We start from the raw sequence: 23,385 nt of genomic DNA, 5'->3' as shown, positions 1-23,385 counted from the left end.
CGCCTTTTCGTTCGTCGTCAGTACTTCCGGTCGTTAAGAGATGAAATTAAAAAAATCGCATTTTTTCTAACTTTTTTGTTTTTCAATATTTTTTATTTATTTTTTGTATATTAATAGAAACCTTTCTTATTATGCTTACTATATAATTTGTTTGAATATTGATAAATCTATACTCTAGATATTAGCATTCAAACATCTGAAGCGGGTCCAAAATGGCGGCTGTCTCTGTCAACGCCGACATTTCGCAATAGGGTTTTACGGAGGCAGCTGAGCGTTTGCTTGAACGAAAGTAACATAAGGATAAATGAAATGTAAAGGAATACTTGGATTGTCACGTCGTATTTACGTTGCAATTCTGTGTCAAACTAACGTCTTCTATAATGGTTTTGGCTGGTTCTCAAAGTAGAAAAAGAAAAGGCTAAATGTGCAAATGAATACTTATAAGTAATACTTTCTCAAAAAAGAATATCAATTCATATTGTAAGTATAAATCTTAACCACTGTTTTTCCTATGCACATTTGTGTTATATTAAAATAAATAAGACAAAAATAAGAAACCATTTTTTTTTCTAAATATCGCTTCATGGAGTTTATTTTAGAATTCTTGTCTCAAAGACCTGATTCAAGTTATTGAGCATAAATGATGTCTGATTCCTTGACCGTCGTAGGGCGTGCCATGTTTTTCGGCGAAATGTTTCAGCTATTTTCGATTAACTTATTTGGATAGTTCACTTTAGGGATAAACAGGAAATTGAAAAATAGTTAAAAAAATCATAACCGTTTTACCGCTTTAGTGTATATATACAATATGGAATTTGTAAAATGTTTTAAATATATTTTCTAAACCTCGAATCTTAGGCTATAAGAACGTTCTTTTTTTAATTTCATTGAAGCTATAACACCTTTTTAATAGAACATTCCAAAGAAAAGGCGCGAAGATTAACTCGTGGCGTCTGGCGCTAAATTTTAATAGTGACCCGCCTTTCATAATTTTAAGAAAAGAAGCACTGTTTCGTAAACATATAAAAGTAGATATAGAGAAGAAGTCCCAATAGCGTAATATTCAGTGCGTTGGAATTTTATGCTGGCGACCTGGCTTTAATCCCCCTTGTGTGCAAATTTTTTTTACTTTTTCAACTCGATTTTACGTTTTCTTTCCGGAATCGGACGGAAGACCTCTCGTTGCTCGCAACGAGTTTCATCTAGTTATTATTATTATTCTATTTTCATAGTACAGCCGATATCTCAGTTATGCGTGGACAGATTTCAAAGATTTTCTCAGGGAAGATGCATCATAAAAATATCTCCAGACGTGTTTTTCATTTTTTCAATATTTACTTCCGTTTGCGATTTTTGGTGATTTTTGTGTTTTTTTAAAGGCATTTTGTCCAGCAGTTTTCTCGAGAACGGCTAAACATATGAAAGTGAAACTCACTGAGGTGATAGAACATCGAACTCCGTTATGGGTAACGACCTTTATTTTTCGTCGTCGGCACTTCCGGTCGCAAACGGAAGTGAATTCAAAAAGTCCCATTTCTCAACTTTTTTGTTTTTCAATATTTTTCGTTAAGATTTACAGGGTTTATAGTGTGTCTTATGAGAATTCTAAATATGTGTTCAGTATCTTGATGCGTGCATGTCCTGAAGAGATATGACCGAACCAAATTTTGTCCTACTGTCGGGGGTTCGAATCCCGCTGTGGCCGTTCCAAAATTTTTTTCTTTGTTTATGTCTTTTTTCAGTTGCAAATGACTTTCATCTCTTTTATAACAAATATGGAAGATTTTGCCGATTTTTAAAAGCTATTTTTGAGATATTTTGAGGAATATTGTAATAATCATGAGGTATGTTGAGAGGCTGCTGTAAATGAACGTAAACGAAAAAAAATACATTCTGAAATCTATTTCCTGGAATGACGCAGCATAGAATTCTAACGAAAATCGGTCGGAAGACCTGCTTGTTGCACCAGCAACAAGAACGCATCTAGTTATTATTGTTTTTCTTCTCGGGAAAATTTTGTCCGCGAATGATCTTGTAAACTACACATCCGATTTACGTGAAATGTTTTTAGGGTCAGTAGACATGTTATGTAGATTTGCGGAACGAAGGTCATTTTGCGCGCACGTGCTTGCAAGAGCGTGCACATGCAACACGTGAAATGACCGATTTAATTGAAATAGGCGTAACTTTTTACATTTTTGATGAAATGCTTAAAAACTCATAATATAAGGATATATTAGTAGCATAGACAATATCACATGATCAAAATAGCAAGATCTCACGCGCATGCACGTGCGCTTCGCTCTGATTGGCTGAAACTAAAGTCTCAATATCTTTCTTGTTTTTTGACGAAATCCTTTGAAATTTTGAACATAGGCATGTATTAGGATCAATAAGATATATAGCAATTATCATGAAAATGCGTGCATGCACGTGCGCTGCAATCTGATTGGCTTATGCTTTAAATAGCTATAACTCCTTTGGTTTTCAACCAAACAGGATGGGATTTGGAACATGGATAGATATAATGGACTTCTACAAGAAGATATGGTCACCATGCACATGCATACACGTGCATGTACGTGCGCTGCAATCTGATTGGCTGAAACTTTGAACAGCTATAACTCCCTTGGTTTTCAACCAAACGGGGTGGGATTTAGAACATAGATAGATGTAATGGACTTCTACAAGAAAGTATGGTCGCCATGCTCATGTGAGCACGTGCGTGCACTTGAAATGAGTAAAATCAAAATACAATTGAATTAGCGTATTTTTTAATACTTTTGGATTAAATACTTTGGTATTTAGTATATTAATTCTATAGATTGTGAAGACAAGATTATATGGTCATTACGCATGTGCATTCACATGCGCACGCGTGCAATACTAAAATTTGAATGAAATTGGTACAGTTCTGGGCAAACGTTGTTAAAGTCTCAAATGCATAGAGTTTGTCTTATTTATTGAAGCTTATAGGGAATATGGCACCAAAAGGGAGTTGGGGAGCGTTTGGGGAACATCTGTAACGGTTCCCGTTACAATTAGCACTAGTTTCATATGGAAGAAGAATCTTTTAACTACCTGCTAGAAATGAATTGCTATAATTCTAAAGCACACTCTTGTGATTTTATCAGACTTGAAAATTTGTCTATTTAGTGAAGCACTACTTTGAAATTTTTGAAAATATTTCATCATGGAACGAACTTTCTTAGCACCCCTTAGATATCAAAATTAATGCAAATAATGTGTCTTTATTTCAGGCAAGGTTTGACACAGACTGCACGGGATTGGGCGGGGACTGTCTGTCAGACCTGAAATTAGATGTTAGCCTCGACAAAGGAATAGTTTTAATTGGAAATGATTCTGTTTTACAAATGAAAGTTGTTCTTAAAAATCAAGGAGAACCGTCCCTGAAATCTTTACTCAGGATAAATTATCCTTCGGCAGTCAGATCAAGCCTGATTGATGTTAAACCTCCTTTGGATATGTCTTGTTTGGCAAGAGATAATGGCAGTTCTATTGAATGTGAAAGTGAAACCACCCTGTATCAGCGCATGCTCATAGAAATAGATATTGTGTTTGAAATTTCAAAGGCTGCAATGGAAATTGATGTAGGTTACATATCAACACAAAGCCTCGTTTACAATGTAACGGCCATTACCGCTAATGATATTAACATGAATGATAACACGGTAATTAAATATGTCGATGTGGCAGCCTTTACTAGGACAACCTTGCAAGTGTAAGTCTTTTGATTTGTATATAAACGTGCTTTAATGGTTGTAGAATATAACTTTTGTGAATTGCAATTTAAAGATTCTATATTGAGTGTAATAATAAAGTTTGTATTTTGTGGGTAGACGTCAGGGGAATTCACAAATTTTGTATATAAAAATAATGCAAAACACGCCAAGTGAAAAAATTCCTTTCAATTATATTACGATGTGTAAAATTACAAAGTACAGTGTATTAAAAAAAAACAACGATAGCCATGCCTGAAAAAGCAGATTTTTTTAAAATTTGAATCGCTGACTGGTTCAAATCATTACCTCTAGGCATTGTAAATCAAACTGATTCATAAAATAAAGACCATTATAATGATGTTTATTGTATTTAAAAAAATCCTTTCAAAAAAGTGCGGTCTTTTCATTTGTTCTCCCTCCAAAAAAACCATATCAAACATAGATCAGTTGTTTCAGATTTTGGTTTACATTATACGAACTGACTGTTCATTGCATGCTCTTTGAAAATTGATACCATTGTCTTCAGAGGAAATTTTCTTGGGAATAAGAATTGTTTATTAATATTTCCCACTGTTAAATGAATAATAAACTATCCATAGAATTCTTGTAATGTTTCAATGTTTATTGCAGGTCTGCCTCCGATGAGCAAATTACTGCTACCCAGAGCGGTATACAATTCTCCAATACTTATCGACTCTTTAACGAAGGTCCCTGTGTTATAGAGAAGGTGCATCTTCAATTTTTTATTCCTGTCAGGACAAAAAGCAAAATCTTTATCAAGAAGGATGAGGTCAAGGTATAGTTATTTTTCTTTGTTTCTTTAAAGTCCCTTCGAGAATTGTTTCTCTTTCATGGGGAGACTCACTCCTCCATGGCACCTGATCCTACCTCTGATGTTTTAGAGGTGCGTGTTTGCTCTGCTCCTAATTTGTGTTGTTTTATGGACTTTGATTTTGAAAACTGTTCGTTATCTCAATATCCTTCATGCTTCTCTTTCATGTTGGGATGCCACTACTTACCAGTTGTGGTATGCACATTTAATTTAGACCTTGAGTCGGCATTTACTACCTTTGATCAACAAGAGATCTTTTCGTGCAAGCTAGCATCTACTGCTAAAGAGGAATCCGTTAATACAATCCCAACCTAAGAACATATATTTAAGCACCGGAGTAGGATTCCAACCTGCTAAGGATATACTCTTTACTTCGGGGCATCAAGAGCAAACCACTGCTCCAAGCGGGCGCGATGAAATGTGTATAAGCTAGTAAATAACAAATTGTATATCGGTTTCCTATTCGTAAGCTTGGGCGACTAATACACAGCAATACACGTTTAACATGGAAGATGCGGTTTATACAGCCGGTAGATTTTTGGGAGGGGATTGGGAACGTTTTATCCATTTTACAACTTATGAAGATTAGATGAATTCATTGGCTATTTACTTTTTCAGTAATTGGATCAATTTAATTTGTGAAGTTTTTTTTGTGTCATAAAGGAATAATTTCTCTTACATTTTAATATTCATATCAGGTACAAAGCAAAAACATGAAAGACTCTTGTAAACTGGTGTATTATCCCAGCAAAGAACTAGGAACGACTACACAGAATCCTGTCCCAGGAAGGAGCACAATAAGTTACAACATATCTGGAATAAATATCATACCGTTAGACAGCCAGACAGGCACGGATGTTCATTTTCATCCCGTCCAGGAAATTTCTGAAAACTCCGAATATATTGTAAGCTCTAAGATATTCTAAGTATAGAATTGTTTCCTATCTCTTTTTTGCGTGTACTTCTTTAATACTTAACTGTACTTCTTTTCCATTTTGATGAACATTTCAGTAAAAATCCTTTTTGATATTTTGTACGAATTTTCTTAATTTTCTTTTATTTTGCAAAATTTCCACGAAAGAGACTAGTAAAATTTTCCTGAACAGTTTCTTGAAAATTTTACTGTAATCTTCATATTTTATGAGCAGTCAATCCAAAATCAAATAAAAAAAACCACACCCTACCCAACCCCAATCCCCACATTTGAAACAAGTATATCAATAAAAGTGCGGTATTGACTTAAAAATCAATTAAATAGCCATTTCTTTTTTTTTTTAGTTTTGTGATAAAAGTGTTGGTCCTTACATATGTGCAGTCGTTGAGTGCACACTTAGCCTGGTCAAACCTATAGACAGGGATAACAGGACAATCATGATACCGTTTGACATTCCTGTGGATGAACTACCAGTGTTACAAAAGGTTACCCTTCTCTCATTGTGTCAATTTTTTTTTTGGAATTTTCAAGCATATAGTCGTTGTTAAAATTAACCTCTTTCATGCCTTATCTTTTTTGTGATGATTGAAATTTGCAAAAAAAAGTAATTTTCTGATAAGAATCTTTCTTTTGTATTGATTGCATAATTATAGAAAAAAAAACTGTTGTTGCCTGTTTAAACATTAATTTGATAATATAATTGAACATAAAGACTATATATCTTTGTGTTGTTTTGGGCCTTTTTTAAAAAGTATACTTTAATTTTATGCTTCTTGAATTGTCATATTTATAAATTGGATTTTTTGACGAAATTTTAATTCAAAGCTTATTCATTTGATTTTTTAGGGAAAATCTTTCTTCACCTTTGTTACCAGTGGACATGTTTTTCCTAGCGCCAAATCAACCGTACCACTGGTTCTAAAGGAAAATATATCACAAGAGGTACCTGAAACAATTTAACTTGTTCTGTCCTTTTTCTACATTTTGATGAACCCAATATGTTTCTTGAGTTCTATAAGGGAAGTTTTTTTTCTAAGCAATTAAATTTTAAAAACTTTTAACACATATTTCATTTTAAAATTCTCTGTACTCAAAGTTCAAGTCTAAATTTTTCACTTTCCTGGTGTTTTTTTCATGCGTGCATGTATGTTTCATGCCTTATTCTTTTCAATCTCATCAAAATGAGATTTTATCCGGTCCAGGTATATAGCCATCTAACAGGAGCGGTTCTAATTTTAATCAAATTGTAATCTTTTACAGGTATCTGTGTCCATCCTTTTCCCTGATTCTTTCACACAGGAGGTAGAAGAGCTGGACCTGACAATACTTATCGGAGGTTGTGTTGGAGGACTTGTACTCTTCATTTTACTGGGACTGATCTTATGGAAGGTTTGTCAAAACAAAAAAAAATAACGAAACAATTTATATGTAGTAATTATTACATCAGAATTCATGCACTATGATTTTTGAGACGCAGTGATGAAAAAGTTGATAAAAAATATAAGGAAGCAAACATTATTAATCGTCAAGAACAAAAAGCCAAAAAACAAAACAAAACAAAACAAAAAATTAGTGAAAAACATATTAACAGAATTGGTTTTGATATTGATAGCTTTTAAGTGAAAATTTTAAAAAGCAAGTTATATTACTATGTAGATTGAATTTCTATCATTTTGTTTGAAAAATATTTTTTTTTAAGAAACTGATCAGTATGCAAGTAGAAGTAAAAACCAAAATCGTTTAATTATTCTTGTATTTAACTGTTACGTTATCTTAATGTTTTAGAGTGGTTTCTTAATGTTTTAGTGTGGTTTCTTCAAAAGAAAGAAAAGGAAACAGGTTGAAGAATATAAACGCAGAACCCAATACAGCATGAGGAAGAGTAGAATGGCATCTGTACGAAGTGCAAGAAGCGGTGCAGGGTCAATTCGTTCTAAAGTGCCAGAGGAGGAACAAAAACTAAATAAAAAATTTGATGATATGGATGATGCAAATTTCACAACATGATATGTATTTTTTTTTTAATGCTAAATCACTTTATATCGAAATTTGCATTCTAAAGCAAATAAGAAAATATGAGCTTTGCATAAAATGAAATGAGCAATGTGCATTGTTGAAATAAACATTCATGCATGCTTTCAGCTGTTTTTAAACATTTCCATGCAATGAGTTGGAACAATTTCGAGCACATTTATCAATCTTTTTTGTACATTTATTTTATTGTTGACATGTTTCATAGGCTACCATTATGCTTTTTAAATAAAGACAATTAAATTGTTTACCAACAATTTCTTGAAGCTGTCTGTATTAGCTAGACAAATCACATGCTTTATCAAAACAGGCATTTACATGAGTATCAGGAGTAACTTAGATTTTATTGTAACTATTGATGATTATTTGAACATCAAGTATCTGAAAATAAGTCAAGCTTGACAAATAATTGCAGAATATTCGATTATTTAAAAAATTACAAGTACAGTGTATGTGCTTTATGCTTCCAGACAGTATAGTTACGTATCCCGTAACTTTTTCCAAAGAGTGTGCGTTCTTCAGGAAGCGATTAATTCTTTACGAATTCTTGAGAATATCTTTTTAAGAATTAATATTGAAATTGTTTTTAGAATAATAATTTTTCACCTACTTACCGACCGAACGTTTTGATCCTGAGTCGGGAGAGGGCAAGCAAACATTTTAATTTTTTAACTGGCCTTACTTTGATTGATTGTATCTGAGTGTCATAACTTAGGACTCATTCCCTCCGTAATATCTATGTAGATATGCTTAAATTTAAGATAAATGTATATTTTCCTGATACATTCCTTTAAACATCGTCAGAATTTTCGAATAAATGCCGTTATTCTTTTTTTTTAATCAAAATAGGCATACAGAAATACAGAAAATGGTACCAAAATATAACATTAATTAAATGAAGGGGTTTTATCATTCACATAAATGTTAACTTTCCTTAATTAGTGCCGAGTTTTGTTTTTGTAAAAAGAAATTAAAGTCATTAATATTTATTCATCTAGTTAGACTTGGATGAGCTCAAAAAAACTTTATGTATACGGATGTACACAGATATGGATAAGATGATATCATATACATTTAAAGTATAAGTATGTAGAAAGGAACAAAAATGTTTAAGTAAGTTTTGAGAATTATTACTGTGGTTATCAAAAACATCTATTTCATAAATATAGGCAATATTTTCGTGTTAATCTAATAACACTAAAACATCTGAAAAGAAATAATGCTCAAACTTAGAAGAGATTATCTTAATGTTACACTTCCGAATTTTGCACTTAAACCAACTTACCTTCAAAACACTTTACTCCCTCAGGAAATTTTCAATGGATAAAACCTACTTGATGAAAACAGAATTATACATATAATATGAAACACTGGAAAGGTATTTCCGTAACGGGCAATGTTCTTTCAAAGGAATTTATTTTATAACAATCCCGATAGGGGTTACGATAACAATGCATTGTTTATCTAATGAAGTTATTTTGCTTTTGTTAATTTCTATCGTTTATGGTTATAATATTGATACAGAATTTCCTAAGATATATAGCGGACCCACTGGATCTTATTTTGGAGTTTCAGCAGAGATTCTTAAAACCGATTTAAATAGTTGGTAAGATTTTTATTTTTATTTTTGGGCATCTTTTGTTTATTATAACTTATTTTTCAATCAAGAGCTTCGCATTGTCAAATTATGCACAAGTTTTAAATATACAGTCATGTTCATTTAAAAACAAGAGTGTAAATTTCTGCAAATATATATTTTAAAAAAGAAAATGTAGTTACACATATAACTATTAATCTATATATCGATATTGGTAAGGATATTTTAAATCAATAAAACGTCATTATTATTCATTTGTGATAAATTTTATCATTGGAAAATCATGTTGAGATAAAAATGAATTATAAACCACCTATATTTGTCAGAAAATTCCCCTTACACATTTTTAATGTAGATTTTATTTTTAACTGTTTACTTAAAGGAGTTGACCTTTATTAATTCCACATTAAAAGAAAATGTTGTGCCTTAGTACACTTCAAATTGGAAATCCAACCCCGATGTATCAAAATATACATGAATATTAACAAGTAAATATAACGTTATCCCGAAAAATAACTTAGACAAATTAATGAACATTGGTATTTTTCAACTTAGTCAAACATTTTCTTTGCATTTTTAACATTTCTTTTATTTAACATCATTTAAATAATAATAAGAATCCAGTTTACCCTTTCACCGATTCTAGATACTCTTGAAGTAATATATATCCTGTTTATGGATCTCTTCGTCGATTTAGCTACCAGAAAAGTGTGATTCCGGAGACCAAATATCACTGAAATATAATTGTTCTCCAAGGACTCTTAAGTCATCGAAAAATAAATGTTTGATTTTTTTTATTAGCAATAACATCGTTACATTTAGATTATTTTTTAAGATGTATATATATAAAACATTTTTATAGTCTTTATTAATTAAGAATTTTATACAATTTATTTACAGGATACTTGTGGGTGCCGTTCGTGATAATTTCACCGACAGACCGGAAATACCAAATCCAGGAAATGTGTACGCATGCCCTGTAAATTTTAAAGAAGATGCAGATTGTTTAGTCTTGAGCAGTTTAAGATCTACAGGTAGGTTGGCTTTTGAGTCATATCTAAATTTTTTCGAAGTAAATATTTAATCAAAGGTAACATATTCAGGGACTCTTAATTTAGAATTGTTTAAGATATGAGTTTAATTATTTGCCAGTGTATAAGATGTAGAGGGTTTTATGTAAAGTTATGTTTTTTTTTTAAAAAAAAATCCATTTAAATTGGATTGCAAATTAATAAAAAACACAATTATAAAGACTCCTTTTCCCGACAAAAAAGTTAAAACTCAATTATTGAGATGACAATTTGTACTATGTAATTAACCGTATGATGGAGAATCAGGAAAAACCATATCTTATTAACAAAATATTCTTTTTCATACAATGTAATTGTTATTCAAGTAAAGTTGTATACAAAATTCCACTGTTTTATTTAAATTTAATGCAAGAAATAACATAACAAATAATACACAGATGTACATGTACGGCAGCATATAAATCAGAAGCAAAATGTTGACTTTCAAAGATAAAATTTTAAATATGTACCCAATTAGCAAACAAAAATTTATTAAAAAAAAAATCATATTATAAACCTTCAGATATTGCACATTTGAAATGAATTAAATAATCCGATTTTATTTCTCTTTCCATTGAGTATATATGAAAACACAGATTAGTCAAACTTTGGTAGGATTTTTTTTTTCAATGTATTTAGAAATCAAAATGATAATAAAGTTAATCGATATATATACAGAGTCTACTGGATTAAGCAAACCTGATAATGTATTTGAACAAAGGGAACAACTTTTAGGAGCCAGTATACATATTCCCAAGGATCCAAGTAAATCTATATTAGTACGTTCTGAAAATATCACATATTTTTTTTATTTATTTGTTACTTTTTTCAATTATTGATGCATATTCATTTTATTACAAATACTTTGTTGTTAAATTTCATTACTTTTAGCGTTTAAATGCATAAACATCTTAAAATTGTTAACTAAATTATAAAAGCAATATACAAGGGTCATTCAAAAAGTTCGTAGATTTTGTCATAACTTTTTTATTTAACGTCATATTGCAACCAAATTTGGCACACATATTTAAACCACAGATTTGAATAATTTGAGAGAAAAATAGGAATATATCTTGATATTTATGAAAATTATCAAAGATTTAAGATAGCAAAAATGGGGTCACGGAGCAGGGTTAAAATTGAATTATTTACTAGACTGTATTTATAAACTTTATAATGTTTATATCCATGATTACATAGTTGGTGCTTAAATTAAATAAAATTCAAATCTTCAAATTTAGTTATGTTCTATTGAATCAGATGCTAAAAGGTAATGTAATACATCGCTTCGTTTAAATGATATCAGTTTCTAAAGACGGATTAAATACATTAAATTGATTAAATAGAGCAAAACACAATGACGTCAAAGGACGTCACGGTGCAGCGAGTAGCAATAAAATTTTGTCTTGCGTGCGGGAAACCTCTAAAGATAAAAAAGCATCCATGCATATGTATATATTATATAAAACAATTTTTGAGGGGAAGAGATTTTGAATCGGACGATTGACCGTCTGCGAAGAAACAGATTATATAGTTTAAAATCTTGTCCAAGGATTTCGTAACGTCATGAAACATTATGTGCGCGTCACGTTGCCGAACTAGCGAAAGCAGAGACACGGGGTAAAAAAATTGAAAACATTGAAAATTTAGCTTAAGACACACTAACAATAATTAGCAAACTAGATGTCAATTTTTTATTGATACGATTTTATAAATGGGTAAGACGCTGCAAACCATGTATATATTGAAAAGAAAAATCGTTTTGAGAAACTTTCTCGATATTCTTTTTTTTTTTTTTTTGACGTTAAAATGTTGTTACCTGTGCTCCGTGGAGACAACGCATGTTGCTTTTGAATTTGGCTAACACAAGTTAATGGAATTAAATAAAATGAAACTTCACATATCGACAAAATAAATGTTTGTTTATATAAAAATGTTTTCATCTTTAATCTTGTAAAAATAATACATGTATAAGGAGGAAAAATATTGTCTACGTACTTTTAGAATGGCCCACGTATTATTGGTGAATTTTACAATTTAACAAAAGTATCTACCTTTAAGTTATATAATATATGAATTTATAGTTTTTACGTGCATTTTTGACAGATATGTGCGCCAACATGGAAAAACCTAAGGTTATTCAACCAATTAGACACAAATACCGATTCGTATTTAGTATCCGGTAACTGCTTCCAGCTTTGGAATAGGAATGATCTTAATCAATCCACACTGAATATGTTTCGTATGAATCAGACAATGATCTCTGATGTTTACATTAATCCGGAAGTTGGATTTTCCATCACAGATTCTCCGGTATTCTGCTTTTATTAAGTAAAATATTTTTACATTGTAAAATAAACATTGTTTAAAAGTAAATTCACTTTGTTTATTTTACCTTTTCGTTTGAATGATTTTTGTCTTGTAAATTATGGATCATTATTATTTTACGAACACGTTTTTTTTTTTTTTTTTTTTTTTTTGCTTATTGTGAATAAGGGTTTCAATTGAACAATTTCAAAGAGAAAAAATACTCATAAATATTTTTTTTTATGAATAAAAGTTTCTGTAATGGAATAAATAAACTATATGATACATGTACATGTATTTCATAAAAGCTATTTTCCTGAGCGTGAAAGAATAACACATGTAATAATTATAATACGGTATATCGTTTTTTAGCATCCAAGTTTTGATGTAATATTTGGTACACCAAATGCAGGTCTGGGGTCCACAGGTATTACACTTTTCTTTTCCTCTGGAAAACATTTTTTCTAGATGTATTTCTTCAAAACATTACACGAAGTATACATTCCGATTTAATGGCTACCTACATGTATTTTCATTCTGGCTTTAATATCATTATAAGTTCCCAATGTTTATCTTTTCTAGTATCATTAAATAGATTAAATTGCGTAACACTTGACTTACTGTTATTTTTGTTTATGGTATAGAAACAATATTTAATGTAAAATTATTTCACATTCTTTTAATTTTGATAATTGATGTGATATATGAGAAATGACTTTTTATACTAACTGATTCACAAATGATGATTTTGTTTTAAAAAACACCTTTTGCGAATTCCAAATTGTTTGTTAAAAATTCACTTAAATACTTAAATATTATACTTTTTGTGATCATTCATTAAGACATAGTAATTGATTGATATGTTTGCTTGTAGGTGGCACATTTGCTCAAGTAAATCCTAGCAGGAAAACCCACCCTTTTATCATAGAGAGGTCTGATCTACTTACAACTTACCAATCAGGATCATATTTTGGTAAGAGAAATGTTTCACACACAATTTTGTCTGCACATTTATCTCAATCGTCGCAACCCAACGGCCAGAGATTTACGATCTTCTTTCATTCTGGCATATTTAAAACCCCATTTACATGTGAGTCAAATTCTTGTATTTTAACAAATTTGCAATTTCTCTGACTGGATTTTGCAGCTATCCTCCTAAAAAGTTCTGACTGTATTCGAGATATAATGCTAATAAGATCTTATTGCTGTTTGTTCTTTCTAATTACAGGGTATAGTTTAGCCTCTGGCAATTTTGGAGAGTCCGGGTATTATTACGTTGTAGGAGCACCTGGTTTCAGTAACCAAAATGGAGTCATCGGCTCGGTAAAATTATAACAAACTTGTTTTATATTTACCAAATTATTAACTTTAAATACGTATCATTTTTTCTTCTTAAATATTCACCAGCTTATAGTCTTTAAATACGCATTTTTCCTTAAAATGTTTTTCACATGATCTTTCGTTAGTTTTCAATCATGGAATTCAATGGAGCATCAGAGAGACAAGTGAAATTAATAGAGGGCCTGCAGGTAATGGGTTTAATTATCGAATTATAATTGAATATTCTTTATAATAATATCGCACAAATCCTCTCTTGATAATGTATCATACCAACCGCAAGCATACAAACCTGTTGAGTTCGGAATTAGTGGATCATAGTTGCTTTTAATATTCCAAAATAGGTTGAATCTCTTATTCATATTGATTATAAATATTTACTTTTTTATTCCCAAGTTTTTATAATAGGAAAACAATATGGTTCCAAACTTTCGTAATTTGGATTCCTAATTGGGGAGATAAATTATAAATGCCTAAAACCATAATTTATCAAGGAATTTCTGTATTTCTTAAAAAAGATTAGATGATCTGCTGAATTTTGCATATCGCTCTTTCTTTGAAGACCGGGGGCGGCTTTGGCCAGACATTAGCTATAGCTGACTTAAATGGTGACGGGAATGACGATATCCTGGTCGGGGCACCTAATTCCTATCTAAATAGAACGTCTAGAAACAAAGTGGTATACGATGTCGGCGCCGTTCACGTCTTTTATGGAACCGGATCTATAGCTGTAAATGCATTTTTGCTTTCCCAAGTCGTTTATAAACTCAGCACAATTATGAGTAGCAATCATACAAAGTACATTTATTATACTTAACTTTAATAATGCACTAAATATTCTCATCTCGATTGGTTATCATGAACTATTTTGCAATTTGTTTAATGGACTTTGACATTGAATACTGTTCGTAATCTTCATATCCTTCTACCAATTATTTGGCAACTTTGTATTAAAATGAAAAGGACTAATTTAAAACTGTTTTCATTTCGTGATAATTCTAAAAATATTATATTGGTTTAAGTTTTAAAATCTTTTATCATATACTTTGCCAGACCTATGTTGAACAAGATCCTCACACTATATACGGATCAGAAATTCAGGGATCGAGATTCGGTACAGCTGTATCTGCAGTGGGAGATCTCAACAAAGATGGTTTGAATGGTATGCTTTAAGTTTTGATTCAAATTCAATGTTATTGTTTTAATGACATCTTTGGGAAACATTTTACACTCTACTACAATACAATTCTTGATATGAAAGAAGTGAAATTTTTTCTATATATTTGAAATAAATCTCAGTATATTTGATTTTTTTTTTGTAATTGTGGTTGAAATATGAATATAGTGAAGTATTTGTCCACATATTTGACATTTAAAACTTTAAACGTACTATACGTTTGAAATTTTTTAACTGTTGTTATGTTGTTTAAAATTCTTAAAATATTTTTGTTACAAAAATGATGTTTATTAAAATGATTAAAATGCAATTTTATGGCAAATACTGATTCCTAATTCTTAGGAAAAATAGATGTATTTAAATCATCCAAATTAATGACAATGTATTTTCTCCTCATTCCAAATATTATTTAGCCTATCTGTTTTTATATGTTTTGATTACGCAGCTCTTGTTTAATTTATAATATTGTTTGAGGAATAAATGAAATGAACAAAAAAAGAAGATTTTTTTTTACATTATCTGAGAAAATTAGTACATTCAAATTTTTGTATTTACCGAATTTAATATACACTTCAATTTTGTAGACATTGTTGTTGGTGCCCCATATGAAGATGGAATTGGAGCCGTCTACATTTTCAATGGAAATAAACCTAGACTTGAAGACTCATTTTCGCAAAGAATTCTTGGCAAAGATATTAAAATGGGATTAAATGGGTTTGGTTATTATATATCCAAAAGTGCTAAAGATCTAGATGAAAATGAATATAACGGTGAGGAAAGATACATAACTGAATATGCAATATTTTATCACATTGTCACAGTAATTTTTTAGAGAAATGTTTAAATTTTAAATAAAATTTTAAGTTGTATACAATTACATGGATTTAGAATGTAACAGCAGATCTTTCTCGTGTATTATTTGCCGTCTATTAGGTACAGCTGTATATGGAGTTATATTCATTGATAATACAGTGAAAACTGTCAAAGCAGGCACCTGTGCAATCCATCACACTGTAATACCCGACATTGAATTGCTTTCCCATATAAACTTTTTTTTTCATAATTTTTACACTGTTAAATCCGACACCCTGACTATTCTGACACAAAATTCGTCACCTAGAGCATATCGCATTAGATATGTTTCATTGTAAAGATGTATTTTCCTTTATCAGATTTTGCAGTCGGGGCATACAAATCAGATAACGTGGTTCTTCTAAGAGCAAGACCTATCATAGAAGTGCAATCTACCATCAGCTTCAATGAAAATCCTGTTCCAATTAGTTCTGAAGGAACAATCTGTCAAATACCTGGATCCACCAACCCTTGCTTCAACTTTAATGTCTGTTTTAACTTCACTGGCGAAGGCATCAGCAACACATGTAAGGCCACTCTGTAGACATATATCTAAAAGTTCATATGAGATATGTAAACAGTAAAAGCATGTATATCTTTACTATTGTATAGAACAATGAACAAACATGTTGGATTTCAGTTTTATCCGATTATTCATTATACGCTTCAAATGACAGTAATTTGGTGTTCACTGTTTTCATGTAGTTTCTTTTTTTTGCATATTTTATCAACTAATATTCCAATAAATTTTAGCACTTTTTCAGGGAAATTTTGTCTTTTATTTATTTTAGACATTGACTTAAATATAACGGCAGATGAAGACAGTAGAAGACCAAGAGTTCTGTTTGACGTGGACACCCAGCAGAATAAAATCAATATATCTTTAATAGAAATCTTCTCTTACAAGAATGTTTGTCTGAACTTCACACTCCGAAATGAAGTACGTCTGCTATTTTTTATATTCTTCCAATATTTTAGCTCACCTGAGCCGAAGGCTCAAGTGAGCTTTTCTGATCAAAATTTGTCCGTTGTCTCTCGTCGTCGTCGTTGTCGTCGTCGGTTGTAAACTTTTCACATTTTCGACTTCTTCTCAAGAACCACTGGGCCAATTTCAACCAAACTTGGCACAAAGTATCCTTAGGTAAAGGGAATTCAAGTTTGTACAAATGAAGGGCCACACCCTTATTCAAGGGGAGATAATTAAGAAATAATCAAAAATTTGATGGTATGTTTTAAAAATATTCTTCTAAAGAACCACTGTGCCAGGAAAAATGAAACTTATAGGGAAGCATGTTCAGGTAGTGTAGATTCAAGTTTGTTCAAATCATGACCCCCGGGGGTAGGGCGGGACCACAATGGTCGATCAAAGGTTTACATAGAAATAAATGGGAAAATTCTTTAAAAATCTTTTTCTCAAGAATAGCAGAGGCATGAATGATCATATTTATATGGAAGCATCCTCTGGTAGTGGACATTCAATTTTGTTCAAATTATGACCCCTAGGGGTAGGGCGGGGTCACAGCATGGAATCCAAATTTTACATAGAAACATGTAGAAAAATCTTTAAAATTCTTCTTTTGAAGAATAGCAAAGCCATAATTAGTCCTGTTCATATGGAAGCATTCTCAGGTAGTGTAGATTCAATTTGGTTCAAATCATGACCCCTTGGGGCATAGGACGGGGCCACAATGTAAGTTCAAATGTAAAGAGTAATAAAGCCACTGGTAGTTAAAGAAATATGCAAGCAACCTTAGTCTGTGAAGATTCAGGTTTGTTCAAATCATACCTTCTCTCTTTTAGGGATTGGTTGGGAGCACTACAGATGTATTGGGTTAGAACTTTTCAATAATAAACTGATTTCTGCTTTTTTCCTAGCCACATTGCTCGGGTGAGCGATGTGGCCCATAGGCCTCTTGTTTTTTTTATTTATTTGAATAACTTGATTAGTGATAATGCCTTTCTTGTTTGTCATCTCCCTATATACATGCATATACAGAGCCAAGGTTACTATGACATTTGTTTACTTAAAAAAAATGGGCGCTCATGTGAGCAATATTTCTAGCTTACATTTTGGCTAATATTACAATTATGTATTTACACAATCTCTACAGATTACGTTGCATTTACTTATCCAATGATGATTATTTCAGATAGTTGACCGACAGTTCTTTGCGACTATCGAAAAACCAGTTGTTTTAGAAGTTGCTTACAGATTAAGTACTCAATTCATTCCGTCCAATGTCCGGGCAATTATGAAACGGAATGCGTCAAATAAAGTTAAAAGTCAGGTATGAATGAGTGCTTCGACAAGTCTGTTGTCGAAATACATGTTTTACGAATTCAACACAACACAGCATCTTTTTGTAGTGCATACTCAAGTTTATTGATAAGAGGATCAAATCTATTTAAAAGAAAAATAAATAAATTGTTAATCATGGACTTTTCTATTCAAAATAATTAGATCTATATAATTTATCCATAAGAGGGAATTAGCAAAATTTAAAACTGTTAATAACTTATATGTAAGGTCCTGTCAGATTAATCCCAATTTCATCTTTTTCCTTGTAAGCTGTCGTTTTTCTGTTGGATAATGTAAAAATATGTAGACAGGAATCAGGCCTAAGTATTCTGTGATATAAGATTTAACTTGCTGATTTCATTGATTTAAAGTTACTACTTCAAGAAGATTCATTTTTTGTCTTCTGAAAACTATCATATTCTAATAATTGGCGATTGATTTCAGGTTTCATTCGATACTGGATGTAGAAATATGACCACTTGTTACTCCAACCTAAATATCGTCTCAAATCTTGACAAGACAAGCTTCAAGGTTGGAAGTGATACAGATATAAGTTTGAACATTGTGATTAAAAACTCTGGGGAACCTTCGTTCAGATCTTCGTTGAGAATACAATACCCGACAATTTTTGAATATTCTGGTTTCAAAATGGAGAGCCTTTCTGAGCAAATAACATGTAAAACAAAATCAGCCTCTACTGATATATCGGAATTTTTGTGTGACCTGGACGATCCGTTTTATCCACATATGCTAGTGAATATCACTGTATATTTCTACTTAGCCAGAAATATGATAGCTAATCCGGATTTAATAACCTCCCCGATTTTGAATTTCATCACCTCAGCCTCGACCAATCACGACACTGATATGAAGGATAATGAAGATATAGACATTTTACAACTTAGTTTGCTGACGGATGTTTCACTCAAAGTGTAAGATGGCCATAGGACTCACACAATGTATATAAAATGTAGATAAATATTAATAGAAAATTATATTGTTATTCTTTAGCATTATAAACTCTAAAGCTTAATTCACGTCTTTTGAAAAATATTTTTTTTTATGTTCAGGAACCGTTTGCTTATTTTTTATTAGTTGAAATGCTTATAAAATGATTTATTTACAAAGTACATGATATTTCTAAACTTTAAACCCAATAATATTTAATTAATATTATATTTTTTCATTTTTTTGGTCTTTTTGATTTAGATCCTCCTCAGATGAACAGATTCTGGCAACAAACAACAGTGTACAATTCACCAATACTTATACCTTATACAACGATGGACCATCTCCAATTGAAAAAGCTTTAATTTATTTATCTTTCCCGGTTCAATACGAAGAGAAAGTAATGATAGATCGAGAAAATGCACTGGTATATACCTATATTAACTTATTATTGATACATGCTTCATAATAAATTAACATAATAAAACAGTTTGAGATGATAAGAATGGAAAACGTTTGAAGTGTATTTTGTCTTTGTACTTAATTCACACAAGCACCCTTGTCGTTTTCTATTTGAAGCCAACAGTAACAACTGCGGGCGATACCTGTATTTTAAAGTATCATCCAGAACAACTCAAGTCGTCTGTTAAAAAGCAGTCATTAACATCAGAATCTAGAGAATTGAGGACGATCAGCGAATTAAGGAGCGATTTAAAATTGCAACCATTTACAGAACGATCTGAAACATCACAGACTATGGTATTTCTACAACATTTAGTTAATTTTAAAGGAGGATTATCTTTCGTTTAGCATATACATTTTTATCTGTTATATTGACAATTTTCTAGCAGAGAGTAGGGAAGTTTTTTCTAAAATCAGAGAATAAAAGTAGAGAAAAGAAAATGTTTAAAGAGGAATAAAAAAGAATCGATCGATGCCAGAGTTATCTCTCTTTTGAAAAGGTTATTCCTCTTTCACCTGTCTGACAAACTTAACATTATCAAGTGTACATCAATATGTACCTCATATAATTGTACGAAATTAATTTGTAAAATATTCAGATTTCTTAGATTTGTAACTAAAGTGAAAAAAAAGATAAAAACTGCATTCATTTAACAGATGTCATAGTTTCCCATTGTATACAACAATCATTAAACCTTGTAGTTCTGCGATTCTTTGGATAATGGTTACGACTGCGCTGTTGTTGAGTGCATGGTTTCCAATGTAAAGCCTTCAGAAACGGACAGCAGATCCTTTACAATGGCTTTTCATTTGCAGACTTCATTGCTTCCACCTTTACAAAAGGTAAAATAAAACTCAATCAGGGGAATGCCGGTATTTGCGTGCTTGCTTAACGTCCCATCCGCGGTATTTTTGCATATGTCAATGAGAGAAAATCCCTATGGTATTTAAAGTTTGTCTAGAACCCCAAAAATGTAATAAGCAAGGGAATTCAATCACGTTCTCGTCCTTACAAAATTCTTTTGCATTTGCAGTAAACTATTTCAATTTTAGTTCTTTCCTTTTCAATAGATTTAGTTATATATTTTGATATCATCAGTATTGTTGTGAAATTTTTAATCAACATTATTATTCACAATTTTATCATTTAAGGGGAAAGCCTTTTTGACATTCGTTGTGCAAACAAATGTTTTCCCGGCTCCTGGAACACGAATTCCACTGGAATTTGTAAAGAATGCTACAGGCGAGGTAAAGTAAAGATTCACTTTAAAGAAAATATTATAATTATATCCAGTACCCTTTTGCATTACCTCTCAACTTCTGTTGACTACTGCACACAAGGTTAAAAGTACACACCTCTTAACAGTAAATTTTATGACCAGTAGTTTCTCCTTATACCTGATTGATTGTTCGTGATATAGACTATTTTCGGGTGTAAATGTTGACCAGTATGAATTGCCTAATCACAATGACACAGACCTTTTACTTTGGTATAAATAACGAAAAGGTTGGAAATAACAAAAAGTTCTCAAAAAAACTTTAAACAATACATTTTGTGAAAAGGACATTTACACGGACCTCTGAATTTTCAAAGGTAGGATCAGGTGCCAAGGAGGCGAAAGTACCCCCTAACGTAATGTGTATAACAATACACTTTTATTCCTTTTTAATAGGTTTCGGTGAATATTCTGCTGTCAGAGTCCTTCAATCAGCCGGCAGAAGAAATCGACCTTTGGATAATTATAGTGGCTGTTCTGTTCAGTATACTGTTGTTTATCATTCTCGGGATTGTCTTATGGAAGGTAAGGAAGGTGTCGGTTTTGAGAATGTGTCAACATATTTTATAGGAGCATTTTCTTATAATATTCAATAGGTAACATTACTTTCACATGTTCCTGCACAAAATAATAATAAAAAAATCATACTGTAGTATCATTAGCCTTCGTGGTGGTGACTGGCTCATTATTCGTGATTTATGTTGTTCCGTGCATATTATTCAACGGATTTGATAGTTGAGGGTTTCAGATTTATCTCTTCTTACATAGGTTTAAGTACATGTATTAAAATGCATAAAATTACGTTCCCTCTACTTGAAAAATTTAGCAATCTACGAAAATAGGCCCCTTTAAAATTTTATGATTAAACATTATTACAATAAACATTCCCATTGATTGTTTTCCTTTAAATATAGTGTGGATTTTTCGAGAGAAAGAAGAGGAAAGAAATAAATGCCTTTAAAAGAAAAACCCAGATGTCGATCAAAAGTGGTCGCAGTATGCGCAGCGGCGCTGCAGGCTCAATTAAAAGCTCCAAAAGTATACCTACTGGCTCCTTTAGGGTGAAAAAGATGGGAGATGATCACGAAAAACTCCACGATAAAAATGCACTGGACAACTCCACCGATTGAGACTATTAGCAACTCAGGGATCTGATTGTTCTATTTTTTTTATCTATACTAAAGATTTCTGCTGTGGTTATCATTTTATTTTCATTTTGGATTAGATCGTCCATAGACTAAACAAATTTCATTTCTTGCAATATGTATTTGTAAATTTATGATTTTATTGAAATGGACAAACTTGAACATTTACAAGTTTTATTGTGTTTTCTATTACATAATAGTTATATTACATTTAAAAAAATTATGAAGAAACAATAAAACATTGATGTAACCATCAATTGTCGTCCGGGAAATATATAAATGCGTCTAAATGATGGAGACGATAGTCGAGAATATTTTGAAAACTTATAGTCGGCTGAAAATCTAAGAAAAACGATACACTTTTCAAACTTTATCAATTCCGCAAGTAGACTTAAATGTTGGCTGCATAAGATACAAATTTAAATCAGACATATGCTCGCATCAACTACATTTAAAAATTCAAAAATGTACTTCACTTTAAGAATATAAAACACGAACTGTGTAATGTACGTTTTTATGCGACAAGTTAAATTCGATGTTTTAAAAAAAGGGGACCTGTCGTTGTTTCGATAGTAAATGATAAGCAACCTTTTATATTAAATATGAAAAACATATATTTTTTAAATATTCACTTTATGGAAGTAAATATACGAGGGTCGTTAGAAAAGTTCGCGGACACATTGAATTACGGAAAATCTATTGTGTACTGTGAAGTATAACCTATGTCTGAATAAATTCCTACATTTTGTTTATTGGTATGTAAAAGATCAGGTCCATATAATAAAATCTTGAAAATTTACAACGATTTTTACTTTGAGGTCATGGGATTCACGGAGCAATCACTTGACGTAAGGTGACGTGACAACCAGATTTCAACCGGTTAAGCTTTGTCGCAGTTCTATAAATCTTTCATTTCTTCAGATTTTTCTTATCTTTTTTCTACTTTAAAATTGAACATCTATTTCAAGACATGTTACTTTTCTTCTATATAATGTCTTTTGTACTTATTCGGATATGATCAGGTGTGGAAACTATGCAATTTAACCATATAGGCGCAACGCAACATCCATGCGATACGGGGATATTGAAGTATCGATGGAGTTAATCATCCAAAAGTGTTAATCCTTCCATTCATATGAAGCTACAACCATTTGAAAACTTGTCTTTTGTAGGTGTTGGAAATTCCCGGCAGCATCTTGAACATTTTAATCTCTTTTTAGACATTTTCCAGTCTGCATACATAATTTTTACGTAGTGCAGTGCTCCATGACGCTCAATGACGTTCCCATTTTTGGCTGTGTTTTTAAGCGTTGATCAGTTATAAACGGCTATAAAACAGTCATATACCCTCCAGTTTAGTTCAAAATTTCTCC

At 31.5% G+C, this 23,385-nt stretch overlaps 2 protein-coding genes across 2 annotated transcripts; both read left to right on the top strand.

Moving 5' to 3' along the window:
• Positions 1-3,225: 3,225 nt before the first annotated feature.
• On the top strand, positions 3,226-7,797 carry LOC134243494 (integrin alpha-E-like). Its single transcript, XM_062725764.1, has 7 exons — positions 3,226-3,742; positions 4,374-4,539; positions 5,274-5,480; positions 5,854-5,994; positions 6,356-6,451; positions 6,770-6,898; positions 7,316-7,797. Exons 1-7 carry the CDS (start codon positions 3,375-3,377, stop codon positions 7,514-7,516), a joined length of 1,308 nt encoding a protein of 435 aa, XP_062581748.1. The 5' UTR covers positions 3,226-3,374; the 3' UTR covers positions 7,517-7,797.
• Positions 7,798-8,743: 946 nt separating this feature from the next.
• LOC134243492 (integrin alpha-4-like) lies at positions 8,744-22,036 on the top strand. The gene is made up of 21 exons (XM_062725763.1): positions 8,744-9,146; positions 10,038-10,171; positions 10,886-10,986; positions 12,314-12,520; positions 12,887-12,941; positions 13,389-13,487; positions 13,743-13,837; positions 13,981-14,043; positions 14,415-14,582; positions 14,906-15,014; positions 15,614-15,799; positions 16,202-16,408; positions 16,673-16,821; positions 18,032-18,169; positions 18,625-19,112; positions 19,390-19,555; positions 19,708-19,887; positions 20,293-20,433; positions 20,743-20,838; positions 21,264-21,392; positions 21,782-22,036. Exons 1-21 carry the CDS (start codon positions 8,992-8,994, stop codon positions 21,995-21,997), a joined length of 3,282 nt encoding a protein of 1,093 aa, XP_062581747.1. The 5' UTR covers positions 8,744-8,991; the 3' UTR covers positions 21,998-22,036.
• The last annotated feature ends 1,349 nt before the right edge of the window (positions 22,037-23,385 follow it).

Source organism: Saccostrea cucullata, unplaced genomic scaffold (assembly GCF_032062105.1).
Source record: "Saccostrea cucullata isolate Sc308-1 unplaced genomic scaffold, CSIRO_AGI_Scuc_v1 ctg2413, whole genome shotgun sequence".
Taxonomy (NCBI): domain Eukaryota; kingdom Metazoa; phylum Mollusca; class Bivalvia; order Ostreida; family Ostreidae; genus Saccostrea; species Saccostrea cuccullata.
This window is presented reverse-complemented; position numbering and strand designations above follow the sequence as displayed.